The 25,055-nt window shown below is 42.5% G+C and overlaps 1 protein-coding gene across 4 annotated transcripts in view; it reads right to left on the reverse strand.

Moving 5' to 3' along the window:
• Nucleotides 1-25,055, reverse strand: part of TGFBR1 (transforming growth factor beta receptor 1) — a 74,206-nt gene that overhangs the window by 40,394 nt on the left and 8,757 nt on the right. For 2 of the 4 annotated variants that reach the window (XM_048839385.2, XM_048839387.2), the window contains exons 2-4: nucleotides 21,474-21,725; nucleotides 18,464-18,706; nucleotides 3,477-3,707 (exon numbers count right to left, since the gene is read on the reverse strand). In XM_048839385.2, the coding sequence (XP_048695342.1) occupies nucleotides 3,477-3,707; nucleotides 18,464-18,706; nucleotides 21,474-21,725 (726 nt within the window). Of the gene's footprint in view, nucleotides 1-3,476; nucleotides 3,708-18,463; nucleotides 18,707-21,473; nucleotides 21,726-23,701; nucleotides 23,894-25,055 lie in introns of those variants that run through there. The other 2 variants (XM_048839388.2, XM_048839389.2) reach the window with 2 other exon arrangements.

The raw sequence follows: 25,055 nt of genomic DNA on the forward strand, positions 1-25,055 counted from the left end.
CTATGATTCTATGGTCCTGTGCTACCATACTCTTTTTATACTAACTAAAATGATATAGAACTACGGCCATAGAAATGGAACAAGCAGCAGTATTGAGAGGGCTGCGGAGATATTCTGGTGAGCGGCTGGCCTTCTGCAATAACTGCCTAGAACTGCTCTGTGTTCTAATAAGACACTCAATAAAGAAGTTCAGCTCCATATAATCTGTTTGGTTGTACTTTGCCATCAGTGCCTGGTAGTTGGCAATTCTAAATTGTAAAGTAGATGCCAAATATGATTTTCTATTCAACAGGTCGAGGTGCTTCTGATCTTTATCATAGAACGTAGATTTAGTATGGTGCTGCCTTCCACATTTATTATCCACCTTGACCACCAAGGAGTTAGGAGAGGGATGAGAAAATAAAAATTTGCGGTTCCAGGACATCAGCCAGGGATGGTGGAGGTGGCATAACAGCTTCATCTAGTCAGGAAGAAGAGATGTTGACTGGTGGAGAGACCTTTTCATCAGCCCAAGCTTCCTGTTCCTCAAAAGGTCTCTTCCTGAGGTTCTGGTCTCCTAGATAGGCAACCTCCATCACCCTCCCTATGTCTGAGATGGGTAGTGCTTGAGGCGCTAGTGAATTGGTGATAGGTCACCCAAGGGTCCGAGTATGGCCAAGTGGGTGCTGCACATGGCATGGGTGAAGACATCCATGGGTGCTCAGACCAGCAGGATTGTGGACATCTCTCACAAGTCATTTCAATTTCCTCAGAGATCTCTGGAAAAGAGCTTCTACAGAGATGGAGAGGAGAGTCTTGGACAGATATTTGAGAGACCGAGTCAAGATCTTCAGAGTGGATTCTGATGAAGTGGTGGAGCACCAGAAGAACCTTGAGCTAAAACTGTCAGTACTGGACAGGCGTCCAGGGATCTGTAGGTCATTGGTGCCAAAAGAAGACTGAAGCGGAGCAATTGTGATTTGAGCTTGGACACAGATAGGTCTTGGGGAAAAATGAAACTCCTGTGATACTAAAAGCGTGGTTAGTATCATGTTCATGGCTTGAGCCAAAGTAATGGTAGCTGAGGGAGCTGATGGTACCGTGAGTCTCCGATGCTCTGAGTGGAGTCCAGATGGAGCCCATGCGGTCTTCTTCAGTACTGAGTGAGTAGCAATAGAGCTGTTTGTGATGCCTCGGTCCCCTGACGGTACTGGTGGCCTATCAGAGGCTGACATTTTGAAGTCTTTAGGCTTAACAGTGCCCTGATTACCTGAGGAACCATCAGCCTCATGGGTACCAGGTCAAAGTCCAATGAGTGTTGAAGTAGCTGGACTCATCAGCAACTCTGACTTCTTTGAGGCAGATTCCTACCAGGAGAACTTGGGACATGGCCTATGGAAGTCTTATGAGAGGAGTCTTGGGTTTTCCTCTTAAATGTCCTTGAGGAATGCAGCTTGGAGACAGTAGAGGTAGCTGACTTATTTGAAGACCAGTATTTGCGGGGGGTACCCTGGCTGGGGTCAGAGGCTGGGTGCAGCAAGCTCTTCATCATGCGGAACCAAAGTTTGATCTCTCTGTTTTTTCTAGCTCTAGATTTTCATGCCAGACCAAAAGCACTTTTTGGAAACTTGAAGATCCCTGAAGCAAGAGATGCACCAGGAGTGATCACCACATACCAGGATTGCCTCCCGATATGATAGGCAGAACTGGGCATGCCCTTCCAGTAACAAAGCTCTGAGAAGGGGAGAAATTATTTTAAACTACAGCTAGAACTACTACCTCTTAGTAGTTTATTTTAGAGCTATGGGGGCACAGCCGAGATAGAACTCAACATGGACAACTGCTAAGACTCGGTCTCAAGTGGAGGCAATTTAGAAGGAACTGAAGGCAGTTAGTAAGCACAGCACTATACAACAGTGTGGAGCATGAGTTTCATGCATGCTACATGAAATCTCCGATCAGAGGCACAAGCTTATTTCGAAAAAAGAAAGGGTGGTTAATGGTTAGATTTATTGACCTTGGACCTATTTTTTACATCACAGAAAATATTTGCAAGGTTATATTTTTTATATATATTTCATCATTAGCAATACATCACCACAAGAAGGTAGAATGATAAGAAGGTTAATCTATGTAATTAGTCATCAAGGATGTTCAGACCTCCTTGGTCTGAAGCACACTAATATTCTCCTTCTACAATTCCTGCGCCCCTCATCCCCCACCACAAGACTTGCATGTGTTCTCGTAGTTAAAACTATTTTAAATTCTCTATTTCTTTTATCCATTAGATGGAAGCTCTCAAATTACTTCTGAATGGTTTGTACTCTTATTATGAGAGGTCCCTCACTTGCAATGGTCTCTTTACCCGTCCAAATTTTAAGTGAATAACTTTCAGATACATTTCACAAACTGAATGCAGGTTCTGAAAAACATATTGATGAACTCTAAGCAAACTTCGTACACTTCAGTTTTCCTTAGAGAAACTAATTTGATAGGATATGTTAGGGACATTTTAGTATTTGGTAAATTTAGCATCGGGCTTTGACTACTTCTATGACAACTACCCATGGAAAATGCTACGTTGATATTGCCTATCAACACAGGAAAAAAAAAAATCTATTCCTAAGAAAAAGATAGGAACTGTTTGACTTGGGTGTTTTTGCAAGTCTGAGAAGTTAAATGTTAAAATCTTCCAGTAATGCTTTAATAAAATCTAAATCAGATCTGGATCAGGTCTACACACCTTCTCAAAATAGACGGCTACCCATCCCTTGAAAGCCAAAATTTCCTTGTCACATCCTAAAAATTGACTTTTACTTAAGTTACAGGAGCTGACAGTTTAATTACAGATAGTCATATGACACTATATAAAGGAAAGGGACAGCAGAGCTCAATTGGGAGTAGCATACAACTCCAAATGCAACTGTGGTAGTAAAATTGAATTAAAAAAAGTAAATCTTATTTGGGGGAGTAATTGCTTAACTTGTCACAAGATAAGGAGGAGCGGAGGCTGAACAACTTGCTGGGAGTGCAGTGAATTGTTGACGCAATCCTGGCTGTTGTACAGATGAGTTTTGAATGTAGCAGAAAGTCAGAGCACAGAAATATGCATATTGACCATATGACAAGTAGATTTACAGAAATGGTTCAGTAACTACACAAAAACTGAGTTGACTAGACAAGACCATTCAATTTAAATATAATGCTTAATGTCTGTGTGCAAGTTATACATAATGTGCTGCCTAGTTTTGAGATCTCCGTTGATTGATTGTTTTTTGAGGTAAATTAAATGACCAGTCATTAAAAAGTTAAATAAAACAGATTTAATAAAACTCATGTGTAATCCTAGATTACACTTGCAGCAACCTTTCCACAAGCATCAAAGAACATGAAATGTCCAGAAAGTGGCATTTGTGTTTTCAATTCCTATGAAGAGTTTGAAATAGGAGTACATACACAATCAATAAAAAGTGAAAAGTTATCAAAAGCTTACTAACCTTTATTGTCTGCCGCTATAAATCCAAGAATATTTTCATGACGTAGCATAACAGTTTGATAAATTTCTGCCTCACGAAACCATGAGCGTTCTTCTCTTGAAGAGAATATCTTCACTGCAACTTCTTCTCCTCTCCATTTCCCTCGCCAGACTTCTCCAAAGCGACCCTTCCCAATGCTTTCTTGAAGAATGATAGTCCTTGCAATTGTTCTTTGAACAAGTAAAGGCAGACCTAAAAAATAAAAAATTTTAAATTGAGATTAAGCTCATTCAACCATTAATTGAAAAGATTTGTTGCTTATAAAGCAACAGATATATAGTGCTTGCCTTGATTAGTTAAGAGCTAGAGATAAATAACAGTCCTCCTTACCTTACTTCATCCAAAATCTAAATTAGGAGTTCGATCCTTTTAAGACCAGACTTCCTAAACATTTTTTTGTTTAGCAACCTTGAAAATACCAGCAATTACAAGTACCAAATGATTAAATCAAATTCTAGATATGGATTTGTAACAAATAAAATGTGAAATTCGTTTCCTGTGAGTTTAAAGTTTTGAACTACTCGTGCATTAATTGCATTCTATATTACATGTAGCCACCCAGGAAGACACTTGCGCATTCTGCAAAGTGGTTTAAAAAAAAAAAACACACACACACACACAGGGATGTATGAAGAAAAAAAATCAAAAACATACCATTGTACTATTTAAAAGACTGATGTTATGAAAAACAAAAAACACCTTCATCTATCAAGCTCTATTTCTAGTCACTCTACCACAAAACAAACGGTAGAAAAAGAAGTCCTGAGAAGAAAAAGAAGTTAGAGACACTGAGAAACTCATTTACGAGCAAAGAGAATACAGTGGTTAGAGTGCTAGCCTGCTCCAGCACAACTTTCCTGTGTGCCCTTGGACAAGTCACTTAATCTTAGGTTTCACTATATATAAAATGGGATAATAGTTCGACACCTCCGAGACAAGGAAGGAATTACTGGTATCCTTGCCAACTTAATTGGTTAGCCCATTTTCAAGCCCTACTAGGTCGTTTTGGTTAGCGGGGGAAATTAATGATTGGTCAGTTGTTTTTTTAAAACACACAACCCTGTTTATTTACAAAGAATGCAGGAGGTCTTATATCCCTGAATACAACAGCTAGAGACACTTGCTTCGCTCACAGTTCCAAATCTATTTCCAGCCCGCACATCACCCAAAAGATCTCTCCATTTTATTTTTGTTGCGGTCAGGATCATGCTACCAGAGTTTCTCCGGCTGCAAAGCCACGTCTACACAAATGAAGCTGTACTGATGCACCTGTGCCGCTGTAAGATTGCTTGTGTAGCCGCTCTATGCCAACAGGAGAGAGCTCTCCCACTGAAATAAAACCACCTCAAATGAGCAGTGGTAGCTATGTCAGCAGAAGCTCTCCAACCAATACAGTGCCATGCACACTACCACTTATGCCAATAAAATTTATGTCACTCAGGTGGTAGCGCAGACATGGCCTAAGGCTTCTTTGGGCACATCTACGCTGGCAGAGTTACAGCATCGCTCAGAGCACATAGGAGAAACCGCTGCTGTGTTCACACTGTCAGCTGCCTGCGCAGTAGCATGTTCACACTTGCGGCACTTGTAGTGCTACTCAGAATGGTGCACTCTGGGCAGCTATCCCACAGAGCACCTCTTTCTCTTCTGCTGTTAAGAGTTGTGGAAAGGAGGAGGGAATCACGGGGCATCCTGGGTCATGTCCCAATGCCCTGTGATGCATTGCTTCACATCCCAGCAATCCCTGTGCTTCCATCTGCATTTGGGGCCATCTTTCAACTGTTTCTGTATTGCTTGCCCTGCCTCTTTGGGCTGCAGGAATGGATCCCGAAATGTTGACCAGTATGCTGCTCGCTCTGACCAACACTTCACGTCACGAGTGGCAGTGGAGTTATTCCTTAAACTACAAAGGCAAGAGGAGTGAGACTTTGATCTCACCACGTGTAGTAGCTACAACATGATATTGCTTGCAGCAGTCATGGAGGTGCTAACCACAGTGGAATGCCACTTTTGGGCTCGGGAAACAAGCACTGAGTGGTGGGATCACATCATCATGCACATCTAGGATGATTAGTAGTGGCTGCAGAACTCCAGAGGAAAGCCACATGGGAAAGTCATGGGACTGTGCAATGAGCTCGCCCCAGCCCTACCGTACAAGGACATGAGAATGAGAGCTTCCCTACCATTGGAGAAGCGGTTGGCGATTGCACTGTTGAGGCTGGCTACTCCAGACTGCTACCGATCGGTTGCTAACCAGTTCGGAGTGGGAAAGTAGACTGTTGGACTCATGTTGATGGAAGTCTGCAGGGCCATTAATCGCATCCTGCTCTGAAGGACTGTGACTCTTGGCAACGTGCATGACATTATGGTTGGTTTTGCACAAATGGGCTTCCCTAATTGCGGAGGGGTGATAGATGGCACGCATATTCCAATATTGGCACCAGACCACCTAGCCACCGAGTATATTAATTGCAAGGGGTATTTCTCAGTGCTTCTCCAGGCACTTGTGGATCACCACTTCACAGACATTAACACAGGCTGGTTTGGAAAGGCACACCTTTCGGAACATTGGCCTGTTCAGGAAGCTGCAAGCTGGGACTATCTTCCCGTAACAGAAGATCATTGTAGGGGGAAGTCGAAATGTCCATTGTAATCCTGGGAGACCCTGGCTACCCCTTAATGGCATGGCTTATGAAGCCATACACGGGTCACCTTGACAGCAGCAAGGAGCAGTTCAACAACAGGCTGAGCAAGTGCAGAATGACTGTTGAGTGTGCTTTTGGCTGTTTAAAGGCCTGCTGGTGCTGCCGCTATGGCCAGGTCCAGCGTCCCAATGACAATATTTCTATGCTTATAGCCGAGTGCTGTATGCTACATAATTGTGAAGGGAAGGGTGAACGCTTCACTCAGGGCCGGACTGCAGAAGCTTAGCGCCTGGAGGTGGAGTTTGAACAGCCAGAGACCAGGGCTATTAGAAGGGCACAGTGTGGGGCCATAAGGATCAGGGATGCCTTGAGGCAGCAATTTGAAGCTGAAAGCCACTAATATTTGTTAGTGTACTCAGGAGTGCAGTGCTTGTAATGTTAAGTGGAGACTGGTGCACATGATGCAATATGTGGGTTTAACATAATTGTATGTTGCTTTGCAGGGCTCATTTTGCTTTCCATTAATAGAACAAAGATTGCTTTCAAACCAACACAATTCTTTTATTAAAAGACAACAGGAGGAGAGAGAGTCAAAACAACAACAACAAAAAAATCAGCAGAGGGGGATGAGGGAAGGGAAGGTCCCAGGAGGAGGGGGGGTCCCAGGACAGCTAAAGATTTGTGTATGTCCAGGGATCATATCCAACCTTCTCCTTTGGAGTACAATGCAGCAGGTACTGTACTTCAGCAGGGCCAAACTGCAGAGGGATGGGTGTTGAGTGCAGTGGGTAGTGTGAGTCTTCAATGCTGGACCGTGATGGGGGAGGAGTGGAATGCCGCAGCTATAGACTGGAGCCAGGAGGTTGATAAGAGTGTGTTGGGCACATGGGAAAGAATTTTGCAACACTGGCTGCAGGGGAGGGCAGATGCAGAGCTGCTCGGTTTGAAGAGCTAGTATTGTCAGGAGCATGTCTGCTTGGCACTCTATAAAGTTTAAGAGTCGCTCTGTGGCTTCATTGTGGCATGTCACATTCTCCTTTTGGTCCCTCTTCTCGCTGTCCAGCCACTCCTTCAATTCCTATTTCTCATATCATCATGCAGAAAGTCCTCCTCAGATCTTCTTGGCCGCTTTCTAATTCTGCGCAGCCATTCAGCCACTGATAAAGAGGGAGGCTGGGCTCGCAAGGTCATCTCTGTGAAGTTTAAATGCAACATTTTACAGAAGCAGCATTGTCTGCAACACTGAGAACATGGATTCAGTGATTTAAAACTCTCACACCTGTCACTAACTGGCTGACCCCAGGCAAGCACACATGAACCAGAAGCCCCCCAAAATCGTGAGTAGGAGCAGGGGCACGGTAAATCACTCTTCCCAGACCCTGCTGTACACTGGGCACATGGCTCTTGGGGAAAGCCAGCACTGTAAGGGGGTGGGGGTGGGCTGATAATCATTCCTGTCCCCACACTTTCCACAGTGTGTGGATCACAGGATGTGATCATTGTGGAAGATATCTTGCTACTGAGGGTGAGCAGGGAATCAAGGGAGGGTGTTCTCCACAACTGCAGCTTCGGCTCTGGTCCCTACATTGCTCACCTGTGTGCAGCAATGGTCCCCCTCTTCCCTGTGACAGCACAGTGGCATGGGAAAGTTACCGTTAGTGGGGCAAGAAACAAAGCAGCTCTACTGAAGAACCTGCGGCAGCAGATTGCCCAGTATCTCCATGAGAGTTTCCTAGAGATCTCGGAGGCAGATTCCTGTGGAGTGAGGGAGTCAATCAACAACCTGTTCTGCTGCTCAGAGTAGGCATGCAGTGGGAGATAAGTCTGCTTTTTGCAACCCTCCTTCCCCCCCACCAACTCGCTTCAGCAATTCCCAACGTCAAATCCACTTGCCAGGAGCCTCCTCCCCTGTTTGCGCTTCACCAACATCCGACAGCTGTGACTGGCTGGCCTCCTCCAAGATAAAACAGCTCCTGGCTGCATGCATCTCGGACCTCCGAATCATCCTCTGCCTCTGGGTCCTCCTTCCCCTCCTCGTCCAAGATTTCCTCCTCCTGACTCAGTCCACTTTCAACTGGCACATGAGCTACCAAAGTATCCACAGTGGTCTTCGCAGTGGAAGTGGGGCTGCCACTGAGTACGGCGTCCAGCTCTTTGTAGAACCAGCAGCTCATGGGCACAGCACTGGAACAGTGGTTTGCCTCCCATGCCTTGTGGTAGGAATTCCGCAGCTCCTTCACTTTGACCCAGCACTGCAGTGTGTCCCGGTCATGACCCCTCTCTATCATGAGATCTGTCCATAGGTATCATAATTCCTACAGCTGGAGCGCAGCCGGGAGTGAATAGCCTCTTCTCCCCAAATGCTGATGAGGTCCAGCGGCTCAAAAGCTCAAAGTGGGGGATCGCCTGACGCGTGCGGCAGGCATGGCCACTTGGAAAGATGTGCTGAGACCACTGCACTGTGTCACCGAGCAAACAGGAAGGGGACTTTCAAAATTCCAAAGCAATTTACGGGGTGGGGATGACAGTTGGTCACCTGAGGGCAGTAGAGTTTAAACCGATGACCAGAGAGGCAAGAACAGGCATTGTGGGACACCTCCCAGAGCCCAGTTGCAGCGCTGTAATTGACCATGGTGTCTACACTGGCACTGAAGCGCAGTAGCCCCGGCGCAGAAAGTTGTACACCTCTTGTTGGGGTTGGTTTTTTTGTTTTGTTTTTTAACAACGCTACAACTGCGCAGTTTCTGCGCACTAAGTGGCTTGGCAGTGTGTACACCTTGGGAGTTACAGTGCAGAAAGCTGCTTTACTGCACAGAAACTTGCCAATTTATACAGGGCCTTTGTTTCTTGTGTGTGTTTCTTGTGGGTTCTCACACACAGCTGCAATCAAATCAATCCTCAGCAAAACCCCTCTGCCCACATAGCTCAGTTTCTGATTGGCCTTGCATAGCCTGTGTTTTGGATAGTGGCTTCTATTGTTTCAGCTATCTATTCCACAAAAGGAGTTTGATTGTCTTCTTACCTTTCTCCTGACTGATAGCTATTATGCCCAACAGCATCAATTAGGGTTAATTCTTCCCACCCCATCCCTGCATCACACCCACCCAGTGAGTTCCATCCAGCATCTCAATGGAGTCCAAAATGGTGACATCCTGAATGACCCATTTCAAAAACAATTTTTTTTTTTAAACACAAATAACTGATACAAGATTAACTATATACATAGCATTTGTCAGGACTTTTCATATCACCTGCCCAAATTGGTTTTACTCTCAGATCTCGAGTTTCTCTCCCTGCCCGATCTGACAAATGTGTTGTTTCTGAGAAATCAGTTAGCTGGGATGGAGACTGGCCATTCCATTTCAAACTTCAGTTTCTATAGCTACAGTCTCAGGTCTGGACACATCTACACTGAAAATTCCTAATCTTGATACCTTCTCAGATAGTCCTTATGAACAACATTGATTAAATCCTGGGACCTGACTCTATCCTACACACCACTTTGTTTGAGTCAGTCAGTACTGTAATAGGGTACCGCTAAGGTTTATTCAACTTTGGTCTCCTATCCTTTCTTCTAGGATCATGGAATGAACCCCTCTTAAAAGTTTCTCCATATGACCTTATTCATAGAATCTTTTCATTGTATCAATGGCTATCCTCCCATTTTTCCCCCCTAACAGAGGTGTTAGCTTTTTCAGTTTTGGTTTGTAAGGTTTCTGTGTAGTCCAGATTTCTTTGTTCCTCTTCAGCAATTCCATACAAGAGGTTTGTGGAGATCTCATGTTTTGGTATGAGCCAGGGGAGTGCTGGGGCCCACTTTGTAGTCATTGACTGGTGTTCTATAAGCCATCACAAGAAATGAGATATGCTGGCCCAAATCCCTTTGATGATGATGTTCTACAAAGTTAGCCAGCTGAACTCCCAAAGTTCAATTGAACCTTTCCAACACTCCAGCAGATTGTGGGTGTGCCAGAGTGGTATTGTGGATCCCTAAGGAGTGTTACAGCAGATTTGAGAAGCACTCTGATTGCTTCACCATATTTGGGTTCTCAGGTGAGTTGCTCACAGACCAAAAGAGAAACTTTGAATCCATTCACTAGAACTTCTGCTTCTTTTCACAGTCTCTTGGTTCTTTATTGGGTAAGCTTTATTTTGTGAAGTAGCCTATGGCCACCAACAAATATTGATTGTCTGAGACATTGTTGGGCCTCTACCAGTCTACCAACAGCAGTGCATTCCACTGGTGCAGAGAGGCTCTCACGGTCTTAGGAGGATCCTTCTTTACAATGCATGAATCTCATCTCCCCACACACAATTTTCTGCATCCTGCCTGCATTTTACCACATAAAAGCATTCTTAGTTTGGCTACGGTCTTTGCAACCCCAAAAGGTCCAGCAGTTTTAGATGTTGGCAGTGCTGGTATTTTGGTCCCAGGATAGAACTAACCAAAGGGGAGTGAGTTAATATCTTTTATTGGACCAACTTCTGTTACTGAAAGACACCAGATTTCAAGCTTACCCAGAGCTTTTCTTCAGCAGTTTTAGAGTCATGACAACCTCAGAACTTCCTTCTTCAATGTATCTGGTACAACTAGCTAATACCTGTATCCATCACCCACTGGCTTCTCCCTCCCCCCCCCCCCCCCAACCCCATCTCATCTTTAAGCTCAAAGCTGTCTCACTGCACCTGAAAGCTTTCACTGTGGCATTCTGAGGGGATACTATAGTCCACAGTGGCTGCATGTGCCAAATGATTTTCCAGTCACATACTATTCCAATATTGGAATTCTCTCTTCGGGAAGCCTTTAATTCGTCTCCTCCTGAGCATACAAATCCCCTGAAAAGCCAATTCCTTGCCATAGTGCTTGGGGCACCATTTGTAATCAACCAAACAAGACATCAGCATTACCATGCTAGAGTCCCGACCTGTGTGTGACTGAAATCATAGCACTATAGTTTTGCCAAAGAGTCCCTTCATGATTCCTGAATCTGAAAAGCAACTGCAGGGATGTCTGGTCTGTCTGTACCTCTGTGATTGTCTGGAGAGTTGGCCTGTTCTGCATAGCCTCAATTTTCTTTGTCAGTGGAAATTCCCCCACTTTACTGATTGTGCGCCCAACAAACTTTTTGAAACAATTTACGTCTCTTTGGATTCAGTTTTAGATACAAAGCTGTAGGCTAAATCACAGGTCCTTGGTAAATGTATCTGTTTTTGTCAAAAGATTTTAGCCTGCACCAGCATATCATCTAGATAGAACAAAACAGAATGAGAGAGGAATGCCATCTAATACCCTCTCAAATGTGGTAGGAGTATTGCTTATGGTGAAACCCACAACTTTATACTGCCACAGGCCTTGTCCTGCTGTGAAAGCAGTTTTTCCCTCCGTCTTTTGGATCCATCTGCACTTGCCAATACATACTTTTAAGATCCAGTGTGGAAAAACAAATTGAACATGCTACGGCATCCAGGGTATCATCTGTTCATGAGTGGATGGATAAGAATCCTTTAAAGTGACTTCATTTAATTTTCTATTGCCTACTTAATCTGGTGCTATCTTTTTTTTCTTATCTAGAACTATGAGTGAGGCCCAAGGACTGGGTGAAGGCTCAATTATGCCTTCCTGATATATTTCTTAAGTGGCCTGTAATGCCTCTTCCCTCTTTGCCCCTGATAAAATGATGTGGTTCCATCCACTATCAATCTGGTGCTGGACCAGTGCATTACAGCCTCATTGTTGGAGTGGGAGAACAAGTCCCGATTCTTAAGATTTTCTGTTTAAGACTGTTCTGTTGTTCCTCATTTAAACATGCAGCACTGTGCAAGAACTAATCCAAAAGTAATTCTGAGAGCTCAATTTTATTCCTTTCCCCCTTATAGTTTTCTTCTATGCCAGCAGTTACTACAGCCACTGGTTCATGTTTTGTAACCATAGCTCCTTCTTCACTATTTGCAGCTTGTCAGAAACCATTCAGCAAGTTGTAGAGGGTCCAGACTTCACAACCACAAGTACTTCAGCTGCTAAGATTTCCTTGAGGCTCTGGGTCTCAAAAACAGGTCTTCATTCTATCTTTCCTTTGTTAGAAAGCTACTACACCAGGTAGCTGGTCATAGTTTCTGTCCCTGGAAGCAGGACAATTTGTTCACTGCAAACCAATTGGCTACAAATTATTTGCTTCACCTGGATCACATCTGTAAAGGGAATTTCCATAGATTGGATTTTCAAGACTTTTCCTGGCATTTACTAGTCATTAAAATGCATACACATTATTAGCTCATCCATTATCTTAACTACAGAGGCTTCAAATTTTTAAACCCAATCCCTTTCCCTGCCCTTCCCCCACCCAACATCTTTGGACCTCTGCACATTCCCCAGTCACTGCCTTGGCAGAGACCAATTTGGTGGTGGTTTTGATCTCTTATTTCCTAGGCTTTTGAGCGAGTATGGCCTAATAACTTAGACTAGACCACTATCCCAGTGCATTACACTGATTCTATTACATACTGATAGCCAAACTCCCCTTATTATTGTTAAACTGCCTAGAACTAAAGATGATCTGTGAGGCTGATCCTTGTACCTCAAAGCTTTGCCCCTTCCTCTTGATATTCTGCCTCCTCCCCATCTTCCAAACTAGGTGAGAAGCTTTCACTGGTGACTGTCTGCCCATATTCTATTTACAACAATCTTTTTTGTGGCCAAAGTATTTCACACTAACTCCCCTCGCTCATCCCCCCACACTTACCTAAATGGTCTCCTTTAATTATTGTCAATTTCCCTTGTTTTTCAAACCAAACTTATCACTTTTTTGTAATTGTTCAAAAATGCTATGAACCAAAAATTAGAATCTCCTTTTCAGTCACACGGGAGTAGAGAGCAGTACTAATAGGCTCCTAGCAATTAGCTTCCATCTTCCTCACTAGTGGCTGCTTCTGCTACACTGATGCAAAGAACGAGATTTGAGTTCCATGGAAAATTCCACAGCTGTGGAATGATTCTGGCCTCCTTTCACTTATCTTTATCTGCAAGTCCAATTCCAGCTGAGCATCTATAAGCTGATCCACTGTCCATTTATCCTGAAAGTCCTCATTGCATCTGGATATGACAGGAACACAAGTTTGTGGGTCCTCTGCCAGTTCAGGAGGAGTCGCTTTTCCCTCTTCTTCTAGCTCTTTGCTGTGAACTGGCCATTTCAGACTGATGGCTGGCTCCAAACTGCATATCAAGGGTTAGTACTAGATCTGGATAACTCAGCCTCTTTTCTGGGAGAAGTTCTGCAGCACCATTGGAGCTGGCTGCTAGAAACCTCCTTTTTGGTTAGTTCTCCCAGGCACTGGTTTGAGCTAGGACGTTGAACTGAGGCAAAAAGCCTCCCAGGGAGTTTTTCCATCAAAGATTGTTTCAATTCAAATAATGGGGATTTTGCACTATTTTACATCGTCTTCTCCTCTCCTGAGCCACCCCCCCCCCCCCCCCCGGCATCTGTGACTTACAAATAAGGTAGAAAATGAAGATATCCAGTCTTATTTACCAAAGTCCTCTGGCCGGCCCAATTCCACATCCATGTAGCTGCCTTCCACTGTGATCTATGACACTTATTTCATAGCTCCTTAAGTCCTGGCTGCAGCTCATCTGGTAGTAAGTTCCAAGTTGGCCAAAGCTTTCCTGGCCTCTCCCATTTCATGGAAAATCTTTTGGTAATCTCAATCCAATTTTCCATTCCAGACAAGGAGAATTAAAGATGGCTTGGATTTCCCAATCTGACCAGACCCAGTAGCAGTTCCTCCAGAGATTTCATCTCTGCCTGCAAGTTCGTTCTCAGCTCTTTCTGAGAAACTTCCACATAGTACTTTAAACACCTTTGGCAAAGTGTCCAGCCTTTTGTTGTTGTTAAGTTTCCAGTTCGTGTTTAACTTCTTTTTGGCCATCTGATTTCTGCTACCACTGCCATTATTTGTTCCATTTTGGTTCAACAGGGATATCAGCTCGCAGTTTCTGTCCTGGGAAACTGGATTCCAACCTTGCATCAGTGTGACCCCTTTTCAACCAAACGCTTTGCCAGTTTTGGGAATCTTGTACGTTTTCCATTAGGAGGAGAAATTGATGGAACTAGGTATTTCTTTGTAAACAAACAAGACTGCATTATCCTGTTTCCTCTAAATACAACAAGAATCAAAGAGAAGGAGACCGTTTTTGCTCACAGTTCCAAGCCTCTTCTCTGCCAGCACTTTACCCCAAAAAAGTGCTCTGCTTTATCAGGGTCTCGCTACCAGGGCTTCTCTGCTTCCCCCCCTCCCCCATACTTCTGTGGTGTTTCTCTGGCACACACAGAGTTGCAATCAAATGAATCCTCAGCAAAACCCTACCACCTAAATAGCTTGATTTCTGACCATTCCTGCATGGCCTCCGTTTTGAGCACTGGCTCCTACTATAAAGAGCTTGATTGTTTCTTATGTTTATCCTGAATGGGGGTGATTATGCCCACCAGCTTCAATGAGGTTGAAACCAACATAACTGTATATTTGAGATTATAAGGCACTCAAATACTGGATAATTGTGGCTATCAATACAGTCAACTGGTCAGATTAAACTAAACAGGCTCAAAGGCATAATAATAAGGGGACAGGATAGTGGCATAAAAAATTATGACCAGTAAAAAGAAGGAAATCTGGGTGGCTCCTGTTACCATTCTCAAACCACAAGAGCACTACAACAAGTTTAAACATTTAAAGGAGCGGAATTCATACTACAAGATATTACCACAATATGCCAATGGCCTCGTAAAAGTCAAGAGAGGATTACGAAAGTATACGGACAATGAGAACATCCAGTCACACAAGTTAGGGCATTCTACATATCCTATAAGGGTACCGTCTCATACTTAGGGCATAAACCAATCAGAGTTGGGGGTTATTAGAAAGCTTTCCCTGTTAGGAAACTTGTTTTCCCCTTTCTCACCCATCTGTTATTGGCCATTGCTTATTCAGGATAGTAGACTAGATGCTCTAGTAGTCTGACTCAGCATGGCAATTCTGTGTTCTTATGGATGAAATCAGAGGAGTCCTATGCAAAGCTGGGAGCCACTGAGCAGCTCTCTCATGTATATTCTTGTTCCTAGAAGCAAATGGAAGTCTCTCTCCTGGCACCAGTCCCTGGTGTTTCAAGAGTTAAGTATGGCACCAGAAATCCAAGTGAATATTTTCAACATGGAAAAAAAGACCCAAAACGGTAACTGAGGCAGAAGAAAAATTGGGAGGGCTGTTCCAGATCAGTAGACAGTCACTCTATAGGAAGACCAATTAACAGTCAAAATAAAATTGGCCTTCATGGAGTGACTCTCTGCCAATCCAGAGAGAGCTGTGGGGAAGTAGCAAGCAAGAGGAGAACAGAGGGAGGATAGTCCGGTCAAAGAAACTGGAATTATAGAACCGCCAACATATTAAAACATTGATACCACGAACCAAGAGATTGGAAAAAAAAATCTTTATGGTTCTCTCCACAAGTTTTTGTTCTTCTGAGCCCACAGATTCCGGAACGTAATAACTTTAAAACAAACACAACAATACTCGAACTAATGTAGGGTTTGGGGGAGTGTTTTTTGGTTTTTTTGACAGCCATCTTGACTGAACTAAAGTTTCTAGCCTTGGACATTTATGGGTAAGGTCAAAATGAATGTGTTTTAATATCTTATTTTACACACACAGAGTCTATTTTCAATTATACCATGACTTGTATTTTAAACTATTTCTTATGAGAATTAAGCATAATAAAAGATTTAAATGACCTAGTCCAAGCAATTTTTGTAAAGTTAAAATCTAGATGAGCTAGTAGAATTTGATAGAGATATGCACTATAAACATGATGTGCTATTTGCCCGTAATTGTAGCCTTGTGCTCTGATGTTATCATAAAAATGTCTAGTTTTGATGCTGCAATTAAAAAGTGCTCCCAAAGTCCGTGCTACACTAGGCTTCCCCTGCAGCTCAACCAGTAGTTACACAGGTGAGCACATACAAAAAGATGCTCCTTCAGATATGGAATGGACATAGAAGCAATCTGTAATTTACAGAAACATCTATTCTTGCTCCACTCATCAATTCACCCTCAAACAATACACAGGCACACTTGCAAATCTTAATAGATTATTAAACATGGCACCTTCAAAGAGCATGGATATATCAAATCAACTTTTAATCAATTAAAATAATTTTACATTTAAAGTCGTAGTTCTAGCTTTCAATTAATTTCCATTATCTGTTGTTTATCCCTGCTAAGATGAAAAAGGATTCTTTACTGCGACTGTCCTTTTTCATTTAGCAGACACCCCTCCAGACACACACACTTACTTTAAAAGGAATTCAACACATTGTAAGTACCATTTACATAGAATCACATCTTGGTCTCAGTATCTATTTTTTTGAATAAGCTCAGTTTTGGAGATAGCATTCATTCGTTAACCGCTGCTGGAGTGCCAACAGTGGAATATAGGACTTTGTATAGGAACATAGTGGCTCTTCCTAGCCTCATTTGAAAACAAAAAAGAAATCAGTTATATATGCCATGAAGCATACAACACCCTGTAAACTTTCAAACCATTTAACTTGACAATCAGTACAGTTTTAAATAATTTCAGAAGTCATTTCCACATGAAGAGCGAACCCTATTTCCTCCTTATCTAGATAAGCCTCAACCCCTACATGAGCTTAGCACCTCTGAGGATTAAAGAGTAATTCAGTCTCCATGCTCACCATCAAACATTGGCCTCCCCCGCTGGAACTGCCAAAAGGGCGCTGAGATGTTTATTTGAACTATATTGAAATAGATCAGACTCTCATTTCATACAGATACTGGATACTAATAATTTTTTTCTACTGACCTGGCTGAACTTTGAACTAGTGATTTTTTTTAAAAAAAGTCTCAGTAGTGGATTAGCACAGAATTTTTATTTTGAAATGTTATCTTGAGAAACACTTCTAAACAAGAGTGGTATGTTTGTGTTAAAAGTTCACTGTATTTCTGGTCGATTTATAGAAGGGATTAGTGAAGTTGTTCCTACCAACAAAACAGTTAAAAATATTTAATGCGACAGAAGGCTGAGGTGAGTTCCAAATATCATCAGGTACTTTACTCTTCTAGAAGCACATATGGAAAAAGCGATCCATATCACAAAGACATCACCCCAACAGGATTGCCTGTGCGGTTAAGTAGAGAGGCTAAGACTAAATGAGCATATAGACCACTACTCTCATCCCCTAGTCAGGGGATCTTAATAGGGATAAACCCATTTTAGCAGGGATTAAACCTTCCTTCAAGTCAGAGCTGAGACATTGATAAGAGTGCTTAGGCAGAAATTCTGCACTATTGCCCTCCATGCCAAACCTATCCTATACATAAAGAGACATTCCCAGGGCTGTCAACACACCACCTTTCACAAGTAGTAAGTACTCTAAAATATATTAAGTGGTACTGGAGAGTGTGCTCCTCAGAACATGCTCTCACAACAACTGATCAAACAATCTCTTTAAAATTTAGTTGTGTTACTATTTACACCATCAGAATTCAGAAGTGAAATCTATTTTCTAAGAAAGATGTTCTCTGCCTTGATTGGTCCTGCTTTGAGCAGGGGGTTGGACTAGATGACCTCCTGAGGTCCCTTCCAACCCTGATATTCTATGATTCTATGTTATTTGATAATGTTTCTGAATGCAGAGTCAAATGAAAAACTGATCAGGAGATTCAGACATAATAGCATCACTAACTTGTAGTACTATCTAGCTTCTTCCCCTTGCAAAAAGTTAAAAAATATTAACCCTTAAACAAATGAAATGCTAAAACTAATTATGGTAGATTTATTCCAAATTATTCCTATGCAAACCTGTAAAAAAAGTGCTCTCTTACTCATTTCTCATGTAGAAATACATAGATTGCATTTGAAAGTTTTCAACTGGAGATTTTACTAGAGTTTAAGGATTTAGGTCATATCTATGCTACAGCTGTTAAGTGGCATAGCTACAGGTAGCATCACTATAGCGCCATAGTAGAGACACTTCCTATATTAACTGAAGGGGTCCCCCTCACTTTGATATAGTTAACTCACCTCTCCGAGAGGAAGAGCCCAAAATCATTTTTCCATCCATCTAGCAGCAGCTGCACTGGGAGTTAAGTTGACCTAATTACAGTGCTCAAGGTGCAAATTTTTTCACAGATGAGAGATGTAGCTAGGTTGATCTAGGTTAAGTTTAGACCAGGCCTCAGTCACATGAAGCAAGACTTTCATCAACAGATTTACAAGTATTAGAAATAAATTACCTGACCCAGAGCCAGAAGTAGTCATATCATAAATTAAATCTTTTAAAGTAGTTCCTTCTGATATAAAAGGGCGATCCAATGAGGGATCTTCTTCACTTGGTACACGATGATGAATGACAGTACGATTATGGCAGATATACAGAATCAACATTAATGAAATGCAAACAAAACACACTGGTCCAGCAATGATAGCTGCCAGTTCCACAGGTCCCAGATTAGAAGATGATTCTCCAGAAGTAGGGCCTAAAAAATGGAGGTAAAAAGAAAGAAAAGTAATGTTACTATTTTGTAATAGCAAATATGTTTTTAACAAAGGGTTCATTTTTTAGTATTTGTGGAAGTATATTGCATCGGATAATGGTCTTTGAAGAATTCTTTTAATGCATTTTATTTCAGTAAACACAGTCTTAACTCAGCTCTTTGAGAGTCATTGGTATATATTATGGAGACTGAAGCTACATACATTAAAGTACAGGGAAGTTAGAAAGATTTATACACATTCGATGCAAGCCATAAAGCATTATGACGCAAGAGACTTCTTAGGTACTATTGTGTACTATTACCAGCAGGAGAGTGAGTTTGTGTGTGGGGGGGGTGGAGGGTGAGAAAACCTGGATTTGTGCTGGAAATGGCCCAACTTGATGATCACTTTAGATAAGCTATTACCAGCAGGACAGTGGGGTGGGAGGAGGTATTGTTTCATGATCTCTGTGCGTATATAAAGTCTGCTGCAGTTTCCACGGTATGCATCCGATGAAGTGAGCTGTAGCTCACGAAAGCTCATGCTCAAATAAATTGGTTAGTCTCTAAGGTGCCACAAGTACTCCTTTTCTTTTTGCGAATACAGACTAACACGGCTGTTACTCTGAAACCTTTCATTCTGTACTTAGTGGTTTATTTCTTGATATACACCTTCAAAATAATATTTAGGAAGTCTGATGGATGCCCTGGTCTGCAGTCAGAATCATAGTTCTGGAAGGGACCTCAAGAGGTCATCTAGTCCAGCCCCTTGCACTCACGGCAGGACTAAGTAGTATCTAGACCAGTGCTTCTCAAGCTCTCTGATGTGGGAGGACCAGCAATTTTTCCCCCCCCCAATGTGCATGCAGACCAGCAGCCGATGGTCCGCGGACCGGCATCGGTCCACGGACCACCACTTTGAGCAGCACTGATCTAGATCATCTAGGACAGCTCTTAAAAAAATCTCCAGTGATGGAGATTCCACAACCTTCCTATGTAAATTATTCTATTCCAGTGTTTAACTAAACCGCCCTTTTTGCGATTTAAGCCCATTGCTTCTTGTCCTGTCCTCGGAGGTTAAGGAGAACAATTTTTTTTCCTCTCCTCCTTTTTAACAATTTTTTATGTACTTGAAAACTTATGTCCTCTCTCAGTCTTTTCTTCTCCAGATTAAAAGAACCCAATTTTTTCCCCCCCAATCTTCCCACATTGGTCATATTTTCTAGACCTTTGATCATTTTTATTGCTTTTCTCTGGACTCTCTCCAATTTGGCCACATCTGTATTGAAATGGGGCACCCAGAACTGGACACAATACTCCAGTTGAGGCCTAATCAGCACGGAGTAGAGCAGAAGAATCACTTCTCATGTTTTGCTTACAACACTCCTGCTATTACATCCCAGAATGATGTTTGCTTTTTTTGCAACAGCATTACACAGTTGACTCATTTAGTTTGTGATCCGCTATGACCCCCAGATCCTTTCTGCAGTACTCTTTCTTAGGCAGTCATTTCCCATTTTGTGTGTGTGCGCAACTGTTTACTCATTCCTAAGTGGAGTACTTTGCATTTGCCCCTATTGAATTTCATCCTATTTATTCAGACAATTTTTCCAGATCATTTTGAATTTTAATCTTATCCTCCAAAGCACTTGCAACCTCTCCCAGCTTGGAATCATCCGCAAACTTTGTAAGTGTACTCTAATTGATGAAGACCCAGAACTGATCCCTGCAGGACCCCACTTGCTATGCCCTTCCAGCTAAATTCTGAAGCACTGATGATTACTCTGGGAATGATTTTCAAATAGTTAAGCATCCACCTTATAGTAACTCCATCTAGATCAGGGGTCTCAAACACATGGCCTGCGGGGCTATTTCCTGCGGCCCGCCAAGCTCCCACTCCCCACCTACCTCCAGGCCAGGAGTGGGCAAACTGCAGCCCATGGGGAAATTGGAATGGGGGCGGGGGCAGTGAGGGGAGGGTTTCAGTAATGCAGCCCTCAGGCCAATGCACTAGTCCTCATGTGGCCCTCGTGGTCATTTGAGTTTGAGACCCCTGATCTAGATTGTATTTCCCTAGTTTATGAGGTCATGCTAGAGCCTTACTAAAGTCAAGATCTCTCACATCTACCACTTCCCTCCCCCATCTACAAGGCTTGTTACCCCTATCAAAGAAAGCTATCAGGTTTGACACCATTTGTTCTTGACAAATCCATGCTGTTACTTATTACCTTCTCTTCAAGGTGTTTGCAAATTGATTGCTCCATTATCTTCCAGGTACTGAAGTTAAGCTGACTGGTCTGTAATTCCCCAGTTGTCCTTATTTCCCTTTTTATAGATAGGCACTACATTTGCTCCTTTTCAGTCTTCTGGAATCTCTCCCATCTTCCATGACTTTTCAAAGATAAATCACTAGTGGCTCAGATATCTCTGAGTATTCTAGGGTGTATTTCATCAGGCCATAGTGACTTCAAGGCATCTAACTTGTCTAAGTAATTTTTAAGTTGTTCTTTCCCTATTTCAGCCTCTGATCCTACCTCATTTTCACTGGCATTTACTATGTTAGACTTTCAATCACTACTAACCTTTTTGGTGATAACTGAAACAAAGAAGTCATTTAGCACTTCTGCCATCTCCACTGTTTTCTGTTCTGGTTTTTCCCTCCTTCATGTTTACTTGTACTCAGTTTAGTTTCCTTAACCTTTATAATGAGCTTCATTGATTTTACTTTAAAAATTACTTTAAAATTACTTTAGAAAACAAAAATCTTTACCTGGTGTTGGAATTTGAAGTTCTATTTTATTGCAGTAGTCTGTGACACAGCAGTAAGGCGCAGTAACAACTCCATCCTTCGACGAGAGGGCACAAACAAATGGCCTGTCTCGTGGAATCAGATCAACTTCTGCTATGCACATGCTATTGTGTATGAGTCTGTCTGGAGTCCGTGTTACTGACGCAAAGCAGAGCCCATCCGTCACACATGTAAAGTTGTCTTTTGTACAGAGATGGCAAAAACACTGTAATGCTGTATTAAAAGGAAAGAGGTTGCGGTAGTCATGTTAAGCAATGTTAGAACTATGAAACTGTCAAAAAGTAAGTGGCAGAAACATTTTCCCTGATGCCACTTTTCAAAGCTATGTACTGCATCATAACACAAAATGCAAATATGATGCCTCTTAATAGGCTAACAAAATAAGGGAGCGGGAAAGAGGATTATAACAGGAAGCTTGCTTCAACTTTGACTAGGTATAGATGAATACATACATACACACACACCCCACAGATGCAACACCCATGACCTGAATGTAAGTCTGCTAAAAAATAGAAAGGTGAATTTTGAAATTCACTGTAATGTGTACAACAACGTAACACCTGAAGTATTAAGGACCCAATCCTGCTCCTTCTGAAGTCAACATTCAGTTTGTTTCAATGGAAACAAAAGCACATCATTAGCGTGGAAGATCCACCACACAGTGTTAGCCACATGTCATGCATTAAAGGCACATTGTATTTCCCAACAGTTTATGCGCTCCCCACCCAAGGGGTGAAGTTCTTTAAAGGACTTATCCAACTCCCATTTAACTCAATGGGATCACTCCTTTTGACTTTAATGGGAGTTAGACTGGGTCCTCGTTGTCAGGCTACCGAAGGAAACTTCCACATCTAGAGTACAGGCACTACAATGGCACAGCTATAGCGCTATAGCTATACACTCAGGGCTGTGAAATTTTCAAGAGCCTTCAGAAGGAAGCCTACTACGTTTATGCATGGAAGGGCTATAGAGGAAAAAAGTGCTATTGACCAAAAGACAATCAACTAAAGAAGCTAATTCAATATCAGCATCCCACCCCCATCTATTTGTTGAGAGTGTGTGAGAGAGTGCAAGCGAGCATGCACACACGCTACAGGTTCAAGTTTGTTCCTCGGATAACATTTCTCTTTTGGTCCTCCCAAGATCTTGCCAAGGAACTCCAGCAAATAGAGGTACATGAGGAATTACTATTTCAAAAGTAAAGAAAAGTTTAAGTTCGATGCCATCTGTATAAAGACACAATGAAGGACAAAAGCAAAGGATCTTTGCTTGCAAGCACACCTTTAATGAAACATGCAGTTGTCTTAATTACACCAGTTAGTACAAGTGAAAGCTTAAAACATTCATGGACAAAATCCAAAGGGTAGAAGACACCCCAAGTAGTAATGAAGTGCAGGGATAACCAGAGGTGATAAGACAACTAGAAAAAACTTCAGCACTGTGCCTTGAAGTCTCACTTGTCTTCAAATGGTACACTCACAGTGTTTAGTTCTGAAGTGTAAAATATGAAAAAGAATTAAAATAAGTGCATTAAAAATTACGGGACTGGAGGGATTGATCATTCAAGAAGATTAGAACAACTAAAGGACCCAATCCTACCCTCTGCCCATGGATCTCATCCCGCCTCCATGGAGGGATGTTGGATGCTTCCATGGCAGTGTTCCCATCTTTCCCTGAACAGCATAAAGAACTTTTGGTGGTAGGGGAAGATCAAGGGAGAAGTAAGATGGAGCAGTGTTCCCTTCTCTCCCTGCCTGCCTCCCCACCAAGCCCTAGAGATTTTAAAGGAATGGTAATACAGAGTGGGCATTACCTTTTCCACCAAACTTCTTCCAACGTAGGGAATCCCACTTTAAAAGGACATGGACAAGGGAGGCCCTATGGTAGGAAAGAGGTGAATTGGAGGATGCCCTGAAATCCATGGGGGTTAGCCCTGCAGCTCAATCTAAGGGAAGGCTTACAGTATGGTAAGAATTCTGTTCAGATTGCCTTAGAATTTTCCTCTCCCTTTATCTCTGCTTGTACATTTCACCATAGGATGAGGAGATCTGGCTCCAAATATATACAACTTGGAAAACAAGAAACCGAGAACAAGGTCTAAAAATATAAAAAGGGTGTAAATGCTAAGGAGTTTAAATGATTTGATTTGTTTAGGATAGACCAAGGAGACGCAAGGAACTGTTACTAACCTTTCCATAACTGCGGTTCTTTGAGATGTGTTGCATGCCTCCTCCATTCCTCTGTAGGTGTATGTGTGCTTCAGTGCACAGTTGGAGAGTTTTCTCCCCATATAGTGGTATCTATCGGGGCAGCACAAGCACCCTCCACTGCCTCATGCATGCATGCATACATACATAAAGGGCAGAGCCACTCCTGACCCACCTCAGTTCCTTCCAGAAAGATGCTGATAGAAAGGGGGAAGAAAAGCGAATCACAGAATGGACACGTGAAACACACTTCGAATAGCAACAGTTACAAAAAGGTTAGTAATAGTTTTTTTGTGAACGATTGCACATTCTCATTCTACTGTAGGTGACTCACAAGTAATCCAAACTGGAGGTGGGCTTGGAATCTATTAGAACAGGGACTGGAGGAACACTCGTCCAAAACTGGCAAAATCTCTAGACCACAGAGATTGCATACAACGAGGCAAAACATATGACTAATGATCAGGTCTAATGACTAATGCCATTCTGCAAATGTCTAATATGGGAAAGTAATCCAGAAAGGCCACAGAATCTTCTTAGGACCTAGTCATATGACCCAACGCTCTATCCAGATGCATCATGTTAGCCAACTGATAACATAACCAAATACAACTGGATAGTCAAGATGAGATCCTCTGAGTGAATAATGGACAGCCTTTCATTGTGTGTGCAAAAAATGATGAACAGCTGTGTCAAAGACCCAAAAGGCTTAATTCCAGTCTAGATTAAAAGAAAGCTTAAAAACATTTAAAATATGAAACCTCTCCTCACCTTCACTGAGCTTCTTCACAAAGCCTCATTAGTTAATATGAAAACTGGAAGCCTCCTTAGACAGACGCCTTGGGTGAAGATGAAGATAAACAGTGTAGAAAACTGTATACAGAGAATCTGACACCAAGCACCCTCAAGTCCCCACTCTTCTGACCGACATGATGGCCACCAAAAACGCCACCTTCAAAAGTGCAATATGGAGCATATCACCAGATGCTCAAAGGGGAACCATCAGCTTGGCTAAGACTAGATTCAAGCTCCACGAGTAGGGACCTATCAAATTCACAGCCATGAAAAACGCATCCCAGACTGTGAAATCTAGTTTTCCCCTATGAAATCTGGTCTTATTGTGTGCTTTTACCCTATACCATACAGGTTTAACAGGGGAGACCAGCATTTCTCAAATTGGGGATCCTGACCCAATTAGGGAGTTGCAGGAGATCACAAGGTTATTTGCAGGGGAGGAGGGGCCATAGTATTGCCACCCTTACTTCTGCGCTGCCTTCAGAGCTGAGCGGCTGGAGAGTAGCTGCTGTTGGCTGGGCACCCAGCTTTGAAGGCAGTG

This window comes from Caretta caretta, chromosome 2, assembly GCF_965140235.1.
Source record: "Caretta caretta isolate rCarCar2 chromosome 2, rCarCar1.hap1, whole genome shotgun sequence".
Taxonomy (NCBI): domain Eukaryota; kingdom Metazoa; phylum Chordata; order Testudines; family Cheloniidae; genus Caretta; species Caretta caretta.